The following is a 20,207-nucleotide window of genomic DNA, read 5'->3' as shown; positions in this document are numbered from 1 at the left end:
CCCAAAAAAACAACAATTTGACGCAGACATTTTTCAACATGCTATGAATCAAGTATCTCCAACAATAGGGTCTCATAGATAGACCTATTATGATCATAATATCACAACCTAATTTAAATACAACTAGAGGCGGAAGCACAGTCTGTAATGTGCCACTGCTATTTCAGAAATAACCAAAGTGCTAGGCACATGAAGCAAATCTCCATTGAAACTTTAATTGCAAGCAGGGGGACTATACAATTAGGCCACGCTCAGTAAATCTCTCACATGAGATGCTTAATTCAGCAGTGGCAGTAGATGAATCCACGAGGCACATAGCTAAAGTGTCTAATGAGAATTTTCCAAAATACATCGTGATCAACCCAATTTAGGCTTATAATCGTAATTCATCCCTTAACCATAAGCATGAAAAAGATTCTATGACACCTTCGCTTTGTCAGTTCATAGCTATGTTTTAGATTACTATAAGGGCTGTTGATTCACCATATATATATATATATATATGGGTGTGTGTGTGAGACAAAGACAAAGACATTTTTCAACATGCTAACATTCAAGGATTGCCAACGATAGTGCCTCATAAATATGCCAAAGACATTTTTCAACATGCTAACATTCAAGGATTGCCAACGATAGTGCCTCATAAATATGCCTATTATGATAATAATAGCAACAACCCAGTCCAAAGGCACTCTGAGGGGAAGCACGGTATGTTATGTACAATTGTCATTTCAAATTAATCTCAGAACTCCATTGGAAACTTTAGTCACAACCAATGAGACTATACAATTATGTAAAACACCGTAAATCTTTCCCATGGAGATGCTTATTCAGTGACATATGGGGCATCTGACCAAGTATCTAAATGAGCAAATGTTTTAAATATCTCCTAATCAACCGAATGAAGGATAATAATGGTAATTCAACCCTCAACCAACCTCCTCCTACAAGCATTGACAGGAATTCCTAGACATCAGTGTCTACCAAACCATGACAAGTGAAAACTACAAATTGCTTTTGAAATCCCTGATCCTTATTGTTGATAGATAATAGAAATTAATGCATGGTAGCATTCACTACAACAATAAGTGTGGATCACCCAGAAGAAAACAAAAATGAACATGTTTGGTAACTAAATTTCTCCAACAGGTCATTCGGTTGGAGATCATTGAATTTGATATGAAGTCAAGAATCTGAAAAGTGCCTTCACAGAGATATAGACTTTAATGAGACCTTCCTCATGTCAGGTTGAACTCCCAAACATCCCGATTTTGTCGTGAAAAAATCCCGAAATCGTGATTTTTTGGCCTAGCCGATGTTTGTCGGTTTTTACCGATATTTTGGTGGAATCTTAAATTTGCCAATGTTGGCCGATTTTTACCAATATTTTCATGATTTTTACGATATTTTGGTTTTTCAAACCCTTGCCAATTTTATCCCGATGCCAAGGTTTGCAAAAAAATTTCACATATCAGTTCTTTCATGTTTGATAATTTAATCGCCATCTTCAATTGATATGCATATTGTTCTCGACTAGTGTATGTGCATGGTAATGAGTCTATACTCAGGGACCCTAAGTCACGATAACAAATACTCCTATAATGTTTCTGCATTTTTAGGAAGCATTCCCTGCTCCTCTTCATAAATGAAGCACTGCATATGACTTCAACAGAAGGATATGTATTAGATATCATCGCAAACCACCAGTGTTAACATCAAGCACGAAGTGGATTCAAGTGTTGGAAGGTATCCTTTAAGTTAAAACATAAAATTTAATAAAAAAATGTTCAAGACTTCTATTCAAGTCAGTTCCATGCTTGAAATTTTGGACAACTTTTGGCATTGCAAAGAGGTACAAGCTCACTTCATCTGCAACCAGCTACTCACACAACCCAATCAACACTAAAGAGAACTCATCAATCTGCCAGAATCCATTTCTAAGTAGGAAATCACAGAGACATGAAGAGATAGGTGAAATCCTTAATGAAACTACTGGAGTTGGCATCATGCTGGGTATTATCCTTTTCATGATCACAAATGATGTAATTAGTTAGTCATGTACCTAATCCTAGGCCTGGACACCACATACAATGGAATAATGGATTAATCCCAGAACAGTCCAAGCACAGATGTAATTCAAAAACCTGATCACATTGTGGAGTAAATGGTCCAAATTAAGACACGGAAAACAGCTAGAATCTATATTAGAACCTTCTGTTGGGCCAGGTCTAAGCAGAAATACTTAAAATCTAAAATATGTAATCAGCATTGTATTTAGTGAATTAATATTTATGTAGGATTTGCTTTCTTGATTGAAATAGAAACTTTGTATTTTTTTTAATCAAAACAGTGACGGGAGTCCATGAATTCTTGATAATGGAGTGTAAGTAGCCCCCTGCCCAATGTTTCTCTAAAAATGTCCATGCCAACGCAATGCATCTTGTGCTCATCGAGATGCAATTCCATGTAACTCATTGCTGATCTCAAATGATTACAACTTACATTTATAGAGAGGTGTCAGAAGAAGCAAACACTTACTCTTGCATGCACCCATGACAACAGAGGCATTGAAACGCAAGGACTTGCCGTGGAAGATCTTGAAGGAATGTTTTACACATCGAAAAATGAGTATGAAGATGAGAAGCATGTGGGAAAAGGCCTAAAATAGTTACCTACATGTCTCCCTTAGTGAAACTATCTTCAACAGCACGAATGCTAGATAAAAAACATCACTGTAAGCCGTGGAGAAGCAGGAGGATGCACAAGAGTTGCTTAAGAGGTCACAACAAGGGCTTAATTCATTTCATGCAATTCATGTAACGGATCACCCAAACAAGCAATGCTTTTCTGCTATATCCAAAGGGAGCCCGCTGCCCAACTATGACCGGGGAAATGGTTAGGAAGAAAACATGTAAGTGGATGCTCTGATTCTAAAATTTATGTTTAGCATCAGGCTGAAATAGCCATATCAATGTGGCATGAATTCTTCAACAAGTGATATGCCACTGTGATTTAGTAAGAGTGTATTTTAGAAGGCATCACAAAGGCAAGAATCACAAGCAAGAGGTTCCACAAGGCACATCGGCACCTTTTAAGTGATGTCAGTACTAGAGTGAGAGAGGATGCTATTACATAAAACCAAAATAACATAGACACCTCTAAATAAGGTTAGTACCAGAGTGAGGAAGGATGCTACTACATCGATCCACAAAGGTAAATCCAATGATGTCAATACCAGAGTGAGGAAGGATGTTATCACATTAGCCTATAGATAAGATAAGATAATTATATTTATGTCCAACTATTGACCACAAAGTAGGTCAAAGGGACTGTTGAGTACAATGATGTCCATACAATGCAGGAGAACCAAACGGTCTCCTATAAAAAATACAATGCATGAATATAAAAGGTACAATGCAGGAACATAAAAGATACAATGTATGGAATGCCCTGACAAAGAAGATCCAAGAGTTAATGGGTCTGATCAATGAAGAACACTGAAGAAAACTCCACACAGTCTGTTGGCCCGTCCACTAAATCATTGTCTGGGGAAGATCACGCACTGCTGAGGTCTAGAGGACCTAGTCCATCTCCCAGGAACGGATCTGAGATGGATTTGCTGATGAAATCTCATGTGGTGGGGTGAGGTCCCACAGATCCTCACTGATATAGACTCTGGATATGAACTAGTATCAATTGGTCTCTTGGTGCCCCTGTCTGAAGGTAGTACCTCGAAAAATGTCGTGATCCTCAATGTGGGGTCTAGTCTAATGGGAGGCTAAAGAATATGCACTCGGAACCTGAGAGCCTCCTACATATATAGGGCCAAACATCTCTAATTGGGATCCCTGAAAAAGTCAGCGAGGGTCTGAGAAGCTCTGAACAAGCAATGGAACTTTCCTCTGATCTCGTAGTAGACAAGGCATCCAAAAATGAAAGTGCATTGCGGTTTCCACTCCCTGTAAATGACATACCTAGTAGATTCGGTCTAGTCTATCAATCTAGTGGTCCATCTCTACCCAAAGTCTATGAGAACCTACTTTGAACTAGCCTAGAGGAATGCGAAGAGCATGCATCTAGTGGTGAAACGTATACTGGGGTCGAACAATGAGCCCGTCTCTCAAATCCAAGAAGTGCTCAACGTAGAAGGCCATCTTTGGGCGCAATCCTCCCGGAAGATTGACCCAGGTGACCTGGACAAACTGCATGTAGATGTCCTCCCTAATGATCTTGTTCAACTCCTGTCTAGTAGGTAAAAGGTGACCAAGAGCATCTAAGGAATATCGGAAAGGAGGGAGACGATCCAACTGAATGCCCATTGACTCTAAGAGATCTGAAACTCATGTAAACCAACATCTTGACCAGCCCAAGGGAGTAGAACAGACAATAGTCTTAGAAGAGCAATATGCCAAGTAAGGATATCGGTCCCTGCTCTTTATTGAGTCTGCAAAGCCCCAGACACGATGCAAGAATAAGACCAAACTGAAGACCATCTCAAGCCGAAAGGGTTGAGCCCCAAACTCTGCAAGGATGATGTGCTGAGGTACTGTCCGTTTGCATCTAATGATGCGGCGGAGAAGAAGAATCTGGACTCTCAAAACTGAAGCCCAATCCTATGGCATCAACGTACAATACACAAAGGCAACTCTAAGCGATATTGGTGCAAGTGTGAAAGAGGATGTCTCAATCCATACAGCACACAGACACACTAAGTGATGCAGGCACCAGAGTGAGGGAGAATTCTATGGCATCAACCTACAAAACACAGAGGCAACTCTGAGCGATATTGGTGCAAGTGTGAAAGAGGATGCTATCATATCAATCCATACAGCACACAGACACATAAGCGATGCAGGCACCAGAGTGAGGGAGGAAGCTATCACATAAACCACAAAGTACCCATGTACCTCTATGCGAGGTTAGAAGGATACAAGAGTGACGAAGGATGCTGTCACATCAGCTCAGGGAATTGCAGCCCAAAGCCATCTTGGGGATTTGAAAACGAATAAATAAATAAATAAAAACTCTAAATTCATTCTATCGTATTAACCATTTGTTAGAAATTGTCTAGCGACATCAATTTTACAGTATTTGCGACCGGAAATCCTAGTCAGATAGGCAATTTCAGAATTACCAGCAGTTAGTAAGCCATGCTCGAGGTTGTTAAAATGCAATTTATCAGCTATTGTTTATAGGTTCACCGTTCTGCTTCATGAACTTATTTGAATTGCGCTTGAGATCTGAGGGGACTGACAACCATCCACGATGAAGCAAACAGGGTGTTTGTACTTGAAAAAAGAAGAGCAGACTGAATAATAAGATGTGGGTTACCATGAAAAATGACGAGATTGGTGACTATAAGAAGAAGTGGGTTACCATGAAAAATATAGAGCAGAGTGAATATAAGAAGAAAACGAAATGGGTTACCATGAATGCTTGTGTAGAGGCAGGCTGCATCTTGAGAACATCTCTCCAATAATAATTAGTAGCGAGGAGTTTCATGGTCCCTGCATAGCCTTGACTTACACCATAAACAATCATAACCACTCCCAGGAATGGAGCCCCAAACGCCTCCCTCATCACTACAAACCATGAAATCAAATCTTTCACAACCCGCCATGGGCTCCAAAGCCCCCTGCGTGTTGCTTCCTCTTCCTTTTCACTGCAATTGCTTACAACATCAACAGCTGAATCACCATGACCTTGCAGCTCTTTCACCAAAATGGGTACAATTGCGTCATCTTCTCCTCCATTCGTGTTCATGTTTATTTTTCTGCCCCCTCACATAAAACACAATTTTTTCAAAATCAGACTTCGCTCTGGTTCGGTCTGATATGTTCCTATGACAAAATATAATATGGTACAGTACATCACACTCTACAGTATATGCTTTGGAGAACACATTGCGCTGTATTTTGCTTCTTGGTTTTTAGTGTGTCCAAGAGGTAGCTTGGCATGACAGTTGGGCTCTGGTTTAGTTTTATTCATCGATTTCTTTTTTTATTTTATAAAACATAAACAACATATCTTAAGAAATCAGAAACTCAAGTTTGGGATCCGTTCACAGGCAAATCCAAACTGTTCACATGCACAGACCAAACAGTGCAAGTACACATAAAAGTAAACTATATTATTATTTATATTAAATGTAGGGACACAAAATTATCATTTACTGTTAAGAGATTTTGACATTTGAAGTTCCCTAATTGTATTTTTTTGACTTTTTCCTTTATTTTTAATTACTAATTTTCCTTCCTTACAATGTTCCTCTGCTTATCTTCTATCTGTCTCTTTGAATCTTTTATGGAGAATAACGTGACAGAGCTTGACTGTGATTTCATTTGTCTTGTTGTAATGTTGTCAGTCACAGGAAAGTGCCCCACATATTATTTCATGGGCTCCACAGATTTTCCATTTTCATTGGCTGTTTAATAAAACTAGAATATCCAAATGCCAGAACAATGGCATCCACATATTATTCATTTTCATTGGTTGTTTAGTAAAATTAGAATATCCCAATGGCCAGAACAAAGGCATTTTTCTTTTTTAAGCCTATGGTTCAAAAAGCTGTCTTTAGCTATTATTGATTTTGACCGAGGAAAATTGCTCAGTGCTTCAGATAAAGTTGAATTTTATCCTTTTCATAAACGATGCCAAAATATATTGATTAGACAACTTCAATTTGTGTCGATCATGAAAATTAATTATTAAAGGAGGTCGACATGATGTTGTAGTTTATCGACAAAGTAATTAAAAATAGTTTAATATTTGTTTTCTCATTTGATTTTTATGAATGATAATTAAATTCATTAGAATGATAATTAAATTCATTAGGATATATATAGTTTAATATTTGTTCTTTCATTTGAATTTATGTCCTTGGGGTTAGGTCTTGTTAGTTTGGTCGGCAGAGTGTTATCCCTTCGAGATGATGTGCTCGAATGTTGCTAGTCATAGGGTCAATTTTCCTCAATGCCCTTGGGGTTAGGTCCTACTAGTTTGGTCGGCGGAATGTTATCCCTTCGAGATGATGTGCTCGAATTTTCTCTCATCGGTTAAAAAAAATGGTGAAATGGCTTTTTGGCCGGAATCTAGCAATACAATTTCTAGTGAGATTGTGATTTCTTATTATTTAAAATACACTTTTGAATACATAAATGGATTCAACACTGAAAAACTCTTGAGGCACTCCATCTTTACAAATTAAACAGCTTAAACTTATTATTTTTAAAATTATGTATCGGATTTTGAACAAAATTGACCTGGAAAAAAATGGTCGGAAAAATGTGGTTTTGTCTATTAATTAGACTACAAAATATTAATATGTAATTTTTTTACATGATAAAGAAATCATCAAAATTGAAAAGATGTAAATATATAATGAATTTTAATTAACAAAGTGGTTGGTACACTAAAAATGTAAATAATAAAAGTTATAAAAAAATGAAAAACTAAACTAAATACAAAATTTATAATAGTTTTCATGTTAATAAGTATTAAAAATGTTAATTCTCAAGGGTTAGCTCAAGCGATTTAGAGTGAAACGTGAAGTTCTTTGATATTGTTGTTAGTTGTTATTAGGGTCTCAATCGCTTCAATTCCCTTGGGGTGAGACCCCATAATCAAGGCTGAAGGTTTACCCATCTTATCATCCACAAAATGTGGGGAAATACTCCAAGGTTTCCCATTTCAAGTTATATATATATATATATATATATATAGAGAGAGAGAGAGAGAGAGAGAGAGAATGGAAATTGGTAGATTTTATAGTATAAAAGGTTGGTTTCTAGGCCAGAACCCTTAGATGAAACTCAAAGTCCCTATTGAGAAGTTGTATTCAACGGTCCACCGAATGGGACTGCTTTCAACCACCTATATAACAAAACTTTTGAATATGACCTCGTTTCCGAACTAAACATAAAATAAGACTTTCATATTTTTCAGATTAAAACCCCTAGTAACAGAACATTTCGATAATACATATATCAAAAATGTAAAGGAGTTGACAATTAAATGCCTGCATCAACCACAATAACACCATACTCCAAGAACAACTTGATTCATGCTTGTTCCCTTGCTCCTAGGCCTTACTGTCCACGTGCCCGAGTAGATCCTAGGTTGTTTTTCACTACATCTAAGGTTGACTTGGTACCTTCATTGAGCCTGATGTGGAGCTCCTCAAGTTGGCAGTGAAAAGCTACCCATTCCATGTTCAATTCACTATGCATCTGATCCATCTAATCCCTGAGGGAGAGAATTTGAGGATCCAAAATCAATTGGAAGGACGAATGCTCCAATGCTTTGGGCTCTCTTCGGTGGTTCAGGGACGCCAAAAGACCTATCTGCACCTCCATTAATTTATCCATAAATTGACAAGTGTGCTCCTGCTTAGAGGTCATGGAGGTGGTGCCTTCAAATTCCATGAGACTCGAGTGCAGGGAACTATATTTCCTCAGGGAAAATCCCCAACAAGCTAACCAGGAGGCGCTTACACAGAGTTGAGAACACAACAGATTGTGATTTGATACTAATCATTGATGGTATCTAATCCATAAATTGTCGTGGATATTCCACTTGACAGTTCGTCACAACATATCTGATAATATTATATTAAAAAATCTGAGATTCTACACTATTACAGTTTTATTTAATTTCTAGATCTGTAAAATTAATTGTAATTAGTGCATGCATGTAAAAGTAAATCAACAAGAAAAGTAGAGAATGAAAAAATAAGATCACACACACATAATACACAAGATATGCTCTCTGGGAAACCCTTTCGGGAGAAAACTCAGCTGGAAGGTGAGGTCACTTCACTCTCTTTCTCTATCTAGAAATATGGCTACAAATACAAAGAAGTAATGTTTGTGGCCCATGGGCTGCTACAGTGCATAGATCCTCTCTGTGTGCTCTACCTCCTATCTCTTCTGGCTATCTTTGCTCAACTATGGAACAAAATGCTCTCGAAAGAATGGAATGCCTCTTCCTCCTAGTGGCCCGGTTATAACACAGCCTGATAGCCTACTAGTGGTTAAGTTTGACTACATCAACTCTTAACTAGAGTTACAAAATAGACTCTTCTAGAGTCTTTTACATCACAAACACATGGCTAGCCCCTTTTCCATGAATAATGGGGGCTGACGTGGCATCCTTCCGAACTATATGTGTGAAAACAAGAAGGTCAACTTCTGAGTGGCATAACTTTTGCATACGGACTTTGATTGATGTGATTCCTACACCGTTGGAAATCTCTCTGTGTGTAAAATAGCATAAAAGGTGTTACGCTTAAGCGAAAAATTTTTACCCCCAAAAAATGTCTTTTGATGCCTCACAACGCTCTCGGAAGGTTTCGGACCTTGTTTCGCCAAACTAGGTCCCTCCAGTAAAAACGATCCCATGAGTTGATTCCTCCACTTGTTCCACTCCAAATGCATCGAGATGGATGACAAACAATATAATGATCCAATTCAGATGACACTTCCCCATTTTGGGAGGCTTTTGGTCCACAAAATCTTTTACTGAATGAGGTGAGGAAATTTTTCCTCCACCTTCTGTCTGGTGTACCATTTAGCTTTGCCTGGAAGTTGTCCCTTCAACCCAATCTGCCAAAGGTGTTGTTTCCCAATTCTTGTAGTTCTGGACCGCTTCTGCAAAATGTTAGCTTTTGTCAACTCTCCCTGAGCATCTGGTGCCAAATCCTCCACAGAAGGTGGGACTTGTTCCTCTTCATAATCTAGCATGGAAGGCTCATAGAGTTTCAAATTCTCTACATTTACAACTGAGTAAATGCGCATATATGGTGGTAAACTGAGTCGATAGGCATTATCACCCACCTTTTCCAGTGTCTCCAAGGGACCATACCTTAGAGCCTTGATTTTCTTACCAGACCCTTGCAGCCTCTCCTTGTTCAACTGTAGCCATACTCTGTCTCCCACCTTGAATTATTTCTCTATTCTGTGTCGATCATGCCCGACCTTATACTTCACCTTCGACTTCTGCAATGTTTCCTGTACTTGTAGATGGATCTGCCTAATCTTCTCTATAAATTTTCCAGCCCTCAAAGCATCTCTTGTAATGTCTTCCTTCACTCCTCCTTATTACCCATATGAAATATCCAAAGGTGAAGGTGGAAAATATCCAAAACAAGTTTCAAATGGGGACTTTCCTATAGAAGTGTGGACTGCTCTGTTATAAGAATGTTGTATATATACCATATTTTCATCCTAGGTCTTTGGATGCTTCTGGTTGTAACCCCTCAGAAGCTACACCAAAGTCCTGTTGACTACTTCTATCTGCCCATTTGTTTGTGGATGGAATGTTGTAGATCTCTTCAACTTCGTGTCCATCTTCTCCCACAATGTAGTCCATAATGCACTGAGAAATCTTGTATCCCTGTCTGAAATGATGCTCCTTGGTATCCCAAAGTGTACCCAGACTTGTCCAAAGAACAAGTTTGTTGCTTCTTGTTTGTTGATGGTCTTTTTACATGGCATTAGAGCACACATCTTGTTGAACTTGTCAACTACCATGAACAAGTAGTCATGTCCCCTTCCTGGTCATCGGTAAACCTCCCACAAAGTCCATGGAAATGCTTCCCAAGGACGAGTAAGTATAGGTAAGGGATGATATAGACCCTGTTTCTTGTTGTTAGGCTTGCTAATACAACAAAGCATGCATCCTCTTATGAACCTAGCTACTTGTTCTTGCATCTTGGGCCAATACACATACCTCTGCAAGTTAGCCACGGTCTTCCCTACACTAAAGTTCCCTGCAACCTTGGAGGTGTGAGTCTCTCTAATTAGCTGCAAACGCTCACCTTTACGAACACATAGCTTATCCAACCTATAGAGTAACCCATCCTGGAGATGGTAGTCAATGGTGTTGTCACCATTGTGCACATGACTCTGACTCTGCAACTATTGATACACCTCCTTGAAGTCCTCATCTTTAGAATATGCCTCTCTGTATGCATCATGGGTGAATGGCTCCATGTGCATAAGAGTCCCCAAAGTTGTAACCTTTGATGTGGGTGGCCTTGAAAGCATATCGGCCAACTTGTTTATGTTGCCTTTCTTATACTTGATCACCAAATGAAATTGCTATGAAAACCCCATCCACTTGTAATGTCTGGTCTGTTGTAGCTTATTCTAGGCCTGCAAGTACTATAACGGTTGGTGATCCATGTGGATTATTGTCTCCTTTCCCATCAATAGTGCTTCCACTTCTTCGCAACTTGTACCATGGCATAGAGCTCCTTATCGTAGGTAGGGTAGTTAAGAACTACCCCATGAAATACTTCAGAATGGTAGCAAACGGGCCTTCCTCCTTGCATTAAGACAACTCCCATAGCATACCCACTCGCATCTGTCTCCACTTCAAAGGGTTGTTGCAAGTTTGGTAATGCCATAACTAGTGCTTCAATGATCTTCTTCTTTAACTCATCGAAAGCCTTTCATTGCCCTTTTCCCCACTGGTAACTCTTACCACTTCTTGTTATGGCGTGGAGTGGTGTTGCTACCGCTGAAAACTAGCCTATGAATTTCCTTAGGTATTGTGTTGCTCCAATGAAACTCCTAACCTCAGTAACATTAGTAGGCACCATCCATTTCATGATGGCCTCCATCTTGGAAGGATCTATCTTCAATTCTCCTCCACCAATCACATATCCCAAATACACCAAGGACTGTTGTGCAAACTCACACTTCTTGAGATTTGCTAGCAGTTAGTGCTTCTTCAATATTTCCAGAACCCGCGTCAAATGTGAAATATGATCCTCCCAAGTAGCACTATATACCAGTATATCATCCAAATAGACAATAACAAATGAATCTATAAAAGGGCGTTGTACATCATTCATTAATCTCATAAATGTAGTTGGTGTGTTACATAGGCCAAATGGCATAACTAACCACTCATACAAACCTTGCCTAGTTTTGAAGGCGGTCTTCCATGTATCTTCTTCTTTGACTCAAACTTGGTGATATCCAGACTTCAAGTCCAGCTTGGTGAAATACTTTGCTTGCTGCAACTGATCTAGAAAATCGTCTATCCTAGGTAGGGGGTATCTATTCTTGAGCATGATTTTATTCAACACCCTATAATCTATACACATCCGCCAAGTCTCATCCTTCTTTTGCACAATGATGATGGGTGACCCACATGGTGATGTACTCGGTCGAATGACACCCTGTTCCAGCAGCTGTTGTAATTGTTTCTTCACCTCACTTGCTTCTATAACAGACTGCCTGTACAACCTAATATTTAGCAATGGGGAGTCTAGCAATAGTTGGATCTTGTGCTCCACTTCTCTCTTAGGGGGTATCCCTTTAGGCTCTCGGAACACATCCTTGTATGCCTATAACAACTCCTCCAATTGTTGTTTTTGTTTCTTAGTACACCCCTCTAAGGATGCCTTACCTCTTATTGACTCCTCTATAGACTAATTTTCTCTTAAAAACAATAAAACATACTTCTTGCTGGAACTGATTAATTTCTTGGCTTGGTTGGCACTTACTAGTGAAATTTTTGACTTGCCTTTGTGTGTGTTGATGATGAATTATTTTCCATCCTTGATGAGTCGGTACTGGTTAGCTCTCCTCATGAATATTGCATCACACATGTACATGTATGGACTCCCAAACACGACTCCACATACATCAAGGGGAACCACATCCAGATCTACTTCATCAATAAAATTAGCACTGATAGAAAATCTAATTTTGCACTATTTTGTTACCTTCAGCTCTGCATCCTTATGTAGCCATCCCAATGGATATGGGTTTGGATGATCATGAACTTCTAGCGCCAACTTCTTGACTAGATTTGTTGCAATGAGATTTTTCTATGATCCTAAGTCAAATAGAGCGTCAATCTTCATCTTCTTGACCTATATCTTTACATGGAAGAGTTTGGTCATTTCTTTCTCTTCCTGTTGTTGAAGGCTACTCAGATTCACCTCCTTCTACACTGATGTACAGATGATCTTATCATCCACATCTACGTTGTTTTCAACTTGGTTTCTCGAATCATTGGCCATGAGATTCTTCTTCTTATTATCTTTCTTTTTGTTCTTCGGGTTTAGCTTTGGATGCAACTTCCAACACTTCTCCTATGTATGGCCATCAATGTTGCAGTGGTTGCTAGGATCTTTGCATTGGTGTGTTGTGGCTATCGTCTTTTTGTCTTTCCCCCTTTTTGCTTCCTCTTCCCATCCTTAGAAGCGTCATGTTTCTCCTTTTGCTTCGATCCACTTGATTGCGCTCTTTTTAGGCCTATATTCTCTAGGTATTGTGCCTGTACACAAGCCTCGTCCACCATTTTGGGCTTGAACAACATCACTTGCTCACGTAGATGGTGGTGCAGACCCCCCAAATACTTAAGGAGTACATCTGGGTTCTTTGGAGAGATACCCAACATTATAGCCATCTTTTTGAATTTTGTGGTGTACTCTTGCACACTTTGGCCCAAATTTTTCCTGAAGTAATGCCACCAGATCCACTGGTCTTCCACATACCCAATGGGATAAAACTATGACTTAATGAGGGTTTTGAAATCCTCCCACTTAGTCACTGGAGGTTCTCCCTCCAACCTCAAGGTTTCCATGTGGCTCTCCCACCAAGTCAGTGCATGGCCCTCCAATTTTGGCCATGCAGATGAGATCTTCTGCCCTTCCTTGATCTGATGGACACTGAAATAAACTTCCAGTTGCTGCAACCAATGGTTCAGCTTCAAAGTGTCGATCTCGTCATGGTATGGCTTGATATCGACTTTTGCTTCCACTTTAAACAGGGATTGGTTCACACACTCAAATTGGGTTGATCTTTTTTGGGTTCTTTCTTCGGCTGGTTATCTGCGTCTTCCCGATCTCCCAATCCCCCTTCTGATTTGTCCTCTGCATTCAAACCCCCTTCTTCTCCAAATATCCCTAGCTTATTTCTTAGGGCCGCCATGAGGAGGTTGACATTGCGGTTTATATTCGTGACTTGTTCTTCGAGCCACGAAAACCTCACCTCTGCAGGATCACAAGGTTCGTTTACAGTTTCGTAGCCCATGATTAGGGTTTTACAATTTTAAGCCTCGTTGATCTAAATCCCCGCAATCTCCACAAAATACCCAAAGAAACCCACTCTAATACCAAATGATCTGTAAACTGTCGTGGATATTCCACTAGACAGTTCGTCACAACATATATGATAATATTATATTAAAAAATATGAGATTCTACACTATTACAGTTTTATTTAATTTCTAGATCTATATAATTAACTGTAATTAGTGCATGCATGTAAAAGTAAATCAAGCTAGAGAAAACCTAGTTCGAAGGTGAGGCCGCTTCGCCCTCTTTCTCTGTCTAGAAATATGGTTGTAGATACAAAGAAGTAATGTTTGTGGCCCGTGTGCTGCTACGGTGCACAAATCCTCTCTGTGTGCTCTACCTCTTATCTCTCATGGGTATCTTTGCTTAACTATGGAACAAAATGCTCTCAAAAGAATTGAATGTCTCTTCCTCCTAGTGGTCTGGTTATAACACATCCTGATAGCCTACTAGTGGTTAAGTTTGACTACATCAACTCTTAACTAGAGTTACAAAATAGACTCTTCTAGAGTCTTTTACATAACAAACACGTGGCTAGCCCCTTTTCTATGAATAATGTGGGCTGACACGACGTCCTCCCAAACTATAGGTGTGAAAACAAGAAGGTCAACTTCTAAGTGGCATAACTCTTGCATATAGACTCTGATTGACACGATTCTTATGTCATTGGGAATCTCTCTATGTGTAGAATAGCATGAAAATATGTTACACTTCAGCGGCAAACTTTTACCCCCAAAAAATGTCGTTTGATGCCTCAAAATGCTCCCGGAAGGTTTTGGACCTCATTCGCCAAACTAGGCCCTGCCAGTAAAAACAGTCTTGTTAGTTGATTCCTCCACTTTTTCCACTCTAAATGCATCGATGTATGAAAAACAATATAATGATCCAATTCGGATTAGTATATCCAAAGGGAAGGATCGACACTTTAAATAGGTAGAGGAAGCACCATCCCATAACTACACACACTCCACACCCAACATTCTCTCTATGGAGATTAAATGCATAATGCAATCATCTAGATATGGAGTACCTCGAAAACTTTCCCGAGATCTGAGAGTGATACGAAGGGTGGTTTCCATTCGCATGGAAATTAAAGGCCCTGCAACACTGTGAATGCTTCCCAATGTTAATGGAACAAATTCCACTCTCATAAGCATGTGATTGATAAGAAATGTAATCCAAGTGTTAAGGTTGACACACCCATGACTAGAGCCCTGAATCCAAGACCCAAGAATTATTGTGCCTTGATAGCCTTCATGATGACCTTTGAGGATTGCGAGATTTCCAAGGGCAATCGTTGATTCATAATATGCAACATATTCACTATAATGACAAACATAATCCATATATATATAGGCTCATGGTATGGGGCATAATATGGATGTATTATAGTTCAATTCCAACACATCTTGTTCTAGTGTGGAACCCACACTGGCTAAGATATCTACAACTGACTTCAGGTGCCTTAGCACATCATGGAATTCGAAATATTCAAGATATTCAAATTGTTTGATCAAACCAAATATCTGATGTAGGATTGGGGGTGATTATGTTGTGAGACGATCGATGGATAAGGCTTGTCTAATAGCGAGTGATGAAGACCATAAGCTATATGTATAAGTTTTATAAAACACTAAAATAAAAATATGTAAAATTGATTACCTTATAATTAAAATATCATTTTGAAAATTTGATATCAACAATTTTTTTTTAATAAATAAAAGTCAATAATGATATGTGAAAGATGGTTGTTTCTTTTTTAAGGAAAAAACTATCAGAACTCAGTTGCCAAACCAGCAGTGAAGACAGTCATCATTGGTTGCTATCTGTTAATGCAAGTTGACTCATCATTGTTATTCAAGGAAAACCATGCCACCTTGAATAACTCGTTGGTGGTCCATAAGGGGGTAGGCTTTCACTCCTTTGAGATACCTCTGGATCTTGGGTTGTTAACATGTTTCCTTAAGTCCGAGGAAGATGAGCTCTTAGCCAAGAAAAAACAATTTTAGGGCATACTTCAAGGCCATATGTAAAAGTTGTTACATTTTTTTAAAATTATTAAATTTTTTTAATTTTTCTTTTTCATATTTTAAGAATAAAATTATGTTTTCAAAGATTTATGTTTCATCTTCTCTTTAATTAATTAAAAAATAAAATGAGTATAATTTAAATTTTTGAATAATTATTTTTAATTAAAAAACAATTTAATCAATTGTTAAAATTTAACTTAATAAATAAATAAATATATATATATATATATATATATATATATATATATATATATATATATATTATAAAATTCAATTTTATGATGGGGTGATAAATCAAGAAATTGAGTGGAGGAGACAAAGAGGGGACGAAGCCACAATTGTCACCCCTCTCAAACAAGGGGGAGGCATGGTCATCCCACCCTCCATCTATTTAATCCACTCAATCACAATCAATTTGAATGATGGTAATCATGAGTCATTTTATGGTTCTTGGTGGTTGCTCCATCGAATCCTCTCGACGAGCACATGTCTAGGACTATGACTAGGCTCTATCTCATTTCATTATTCATGTTGATGAATTGTATATTTCAAGTCTCTCTCAGGGTTCTCGTTCTCTCCAAGTGTGTTTCTATCTATGTTTTGTTATTTCTTTTCCTTCACAGGGGGCAGGTCTAGGTCCTCCTGATCTGGCCTCCCTCATTTATATTTTTGTTTGGTGTTTATTGAACCACCCCAATTGTAGTGCAAAAGCTCATAATGAAACAATGACCAATAGTGGTACAATTGACCTTGGTCGGCGGATCGCAGTGTTCTCTCCTTGGTGCTTGGAAAATGGAGGCTCCTCGGCTTGAATGTGTTGTCCTATGCCCTGTCCTCACTTCCCGAGATGGCTTTTCTCAGGGTGACAACCATTATCAAGTATATTGACCTTTAGTGGTGAACTTTGAATGTTCTATTCTCCATAGTCAGTGGTTTTTTATGCTAGCAAAGAAGTTTGGGTTGGTGGTTGTTCCTAATGTTTGGCCAACCAACACTTTGGCCCTCAACTCTCTCATTGACGCAAAATTCTCACGACCTTCTCGTTTTTAGTTTTTGGATGCTATGAGGCCCTCTCATAGCCTTGCTATTCCCCCTCTTGGCCTCACCACTCCACCTATTTTTGGCTTATTGCTTCTTTCTTTCGGTCCTCTCCTTGATCCAACTCTTTTCCATCATCATGTAGGGTTTTCCCTTGATTATTACTCCTTTCATACGCTCTCCAGCAACCCCTTTTCTCCTTAGCCTTTCACCCCATGACATGCTAAAGGGCTCAATGTCACAAAGGCTCCTAAAGTAGGGTGGAAAGGAGTGCTTGCACTTGCCTTCGAACCCACAATGCTACTAGACGATATCAATCCAAAACTCCAAAGCTTATTCAATAGCTAATTGATTAGGATGATGCTGAGGTCCATGCATAGAGGGACGAATACACTAATGCAGAAGTTCTAGCTTCAATTACTACTTGGGTGCCTGATTTGGGTCACACCTAGGGGTGTTATAATCAATATTTATGTACAATTGAATTAAATACTATAATATCAAATCCTTGGTTAACAAGGTCCTCTTGGAATGTAACGAGGCTAAGAGAGAGATTTTGATGCAACTAGATGAATTGTTGGTGCATCATGACTCGAGCCTTGAGCATAGAGACATGACTCTTAGATTGGCTAGAACTACGACCCTCCTAAACAAGGGCAAAGGACCAACCTTGTCGGGGACCCCTGTAGAACCAATAGAAGTCTCTACCTCCTCTTGGGTCGCCCTCATGGACAATAATTTTGTAGCTCAAGGTTTTGATTTTGTTATCTTTATGTATAAGTTTATATTAGCCAATTTTCTACTATTGTTTATGCTCGACTAGCTATTGTATAGAGTCATCTAGATATCATCATGCTAAAAAGCAATTGGTATAGCCAATGCTCTCTTTTATTAATTTTTGAACAAAAACTCTTTTATTTTGTCATTGATATTTTCTCTAATAACAAACCAAAACTGAAAAACATATAGGTATATAATATTATTTCCAAATTAATAACATATAGATATATAGATATATATATAAAATTTAAATTTAAATTTAAAATTTCTAAATTTTATTTTTAACTTTTATAAAAATAGTTTAATATTTTTTTGGAAAATATTAAAAAAATTAAAATTCTTGAACTAAACTAATGCAAAGAAAAAAGATGAAAATAAAAGTATACCTTTTATTTTGAAAAATACTAATATTAAAAATATATATAATATTACTTATATGTTATTCATAATTAAAGATATAAAATAAATTTTTATTATAAAATCTCATCAATATTAATGAAGATCAATTCTTATTTTCAAATTTTTTTTCACACTTCTAATCTTTTTGACTTGTTAAGTTACCCAGAGGTATCTAGGTTGTCAAAGTGAGTGAAAAAGACTATAATATTAAAAATATATATAATATTACTTGCATGTTATTTATAATTAAAGATATAAATTAAATTTTTATTATAAAGTCTCATCAATATTAATGAAGATCAATTCTTATTTCCAATTTTTTTGTCACACTTCTAATCTTTTTGACTTGTTAAGTTACCCAAGGGTATCTAGGCTGTCAAAGTCACTCAAAGTCACTTAGGAATCACACCCGGCCTGGGCCATGCCAACCCTAAGTTGACTGGATTTTAGCATGTCTCCTCCCCCTAGAACTAGTGCAACAACCTCCGTGAGGTTAGATCTTGGGTTGTCTTGCTAACGAGGCTCATCCTCAACCGGTTGTGCTAGTGAGACTTGACCTCTCTCCATTCTTTTTAATCATAGAAATAAACTATTAAAGCGTTTCGATTAATATCTTACTTTCTTAAGGTTCGAGAGACCATATTGATCTCAACCGATGTTATTCATCATCATCCATCATCATAATAATTTTTTTTGTAAGCTTGGTAGGACTCTCTGATTTTTGAGTTTTACATGTTCATTATTCACCCTGCTACGGGGGGAGGGTAGTACAAGATTCGAACCCAAGATCTCCGGTTCGGTGAGACTTCATTCCACGGCTATCGCCACTTGAGCTACCCCAGGCGGACCATCCATCATCATAATATGGATAAGTTTTTTTTTGTTTAAATAAAAAGTTATATAGTATGTGATTTATATTGTAAAAGAAAGAAAGAAAGAATATTCAAATTAGAGATTGTATCACTTAGAAGGTCGAATAAGTAAAAAATGAATTGAACGAAAATGAAAAAAAAATACTTAAAAAAAAGAGAGACTAATATCACATAGGTGTGATTTGTAATTAAAGATATATATTTAATTTATAACATAAAATCTTGTTAATTTTAATGAAAATTAATATCAATAAAAACGAATTTTATTGTGTTTAATTTGGTATGGAAGAGATGTTGTCTTGTCTTGTTAATTTATGTAAATATTTTGACTCAGCTCAAATTACACAAAATAAAAATAAAATAAAATAAAAGAAAAATGATAATAACAATAATAATAATTATTATTATTACTATTAATTAAACAAATATACATGTGTGTATTTTGAGAATGCAATTTTTTATCTTTTTAATAATAAATGGAAATTACAGTTTTTTCTAAAGGAAAAAACAATAATAATTATTAATTAAAAAAATGACTCCTACCAATTATTTTTGAATTTGGGTTTTAATGATCCATAATATGTTTGACAAAAAATCTTTCGGTAAAAATCACATAGGAGAAAATCTCGTCCACGTGTTTCAACTTTCGAACCAACTAGTGTGGTTCATCTTGAGGACGAGATGAGGAACCTAATCTAGGCATCGAAATAAAGAAAGAAAGAAAGAAAGAAATTATTTTAACGTCCACGAGGCTAAAGATAGCCTATGGGACAAATTGCTTATTCATTTGCTTGATGTATTCGGCCCTTTTTCTGTGAAGCTTCAAAATAAATGCTCCCAGCTTCCCGACAAACCCCTCGCTAAATAGACTATCCCAAGAGCTAGCTGCTAGCATATCTGCATAACTTTCCCTGTTGTCTTTGAAGGCCTCAGATTCTAAAATGAAATGTTTTTCTGTTTCCACTTTTCCGAAAGAACAAAAAAAACACACTC

At 37.7% G+C, this 20,207-nt stretch overlaps 1 protein-coding gene across 2 annotated transcripts in view; it reads right to left on the bottom strand.

Moving 5' to 3' along the window:
- LOC149157129 (putative folate-biopterin transporter 6) overlaps nucleotides 1-6,112 on the bottom strand; it is a 231,688-nt gene extending 225,576 nt beyond the window's left edge. For both annotated transcript variants that reach the window (XM_089439104.1, XM_089439105.1), the window contains exon 1: nucleotides 5,428-6,112. In XM_089439104.1, the coding sequence (XP_089295230.1) occupies nucleotides 5,428-5,763 (336 nt within the window). In that variant the 5' untranslated portion in view covers nucleotides 5,764-6,112. The remainder of the gene's footprint in view (nucleotides 1-5,427) is intronic.
- Between the last annotated feature and the right edge of the window lie 14,095 nt (nucleotides 6,113-20,207).

The sequence above is a fragment of the Pinus tabuliformis genome, chromosome 9 (genome assembly GCF_031772625.1).
Source record: "Pinus tabuliformis cultivar Carrire ecotype Pingquan chromosome 9, CPIR1, whole genome shotgun sequence".
Taxonomy (NCBI): Eukaryota; Viridiplantae; Streptophyta; class Pinopsida; order Pinales; family Pinaceae; genus Pinus; species Pinus tabuliformis.
The sequence above is the reverse complement of the archived record's forward strand: the minus strand, read 5'-3'. Positions and strand labels throughout refer to the sequence as shown.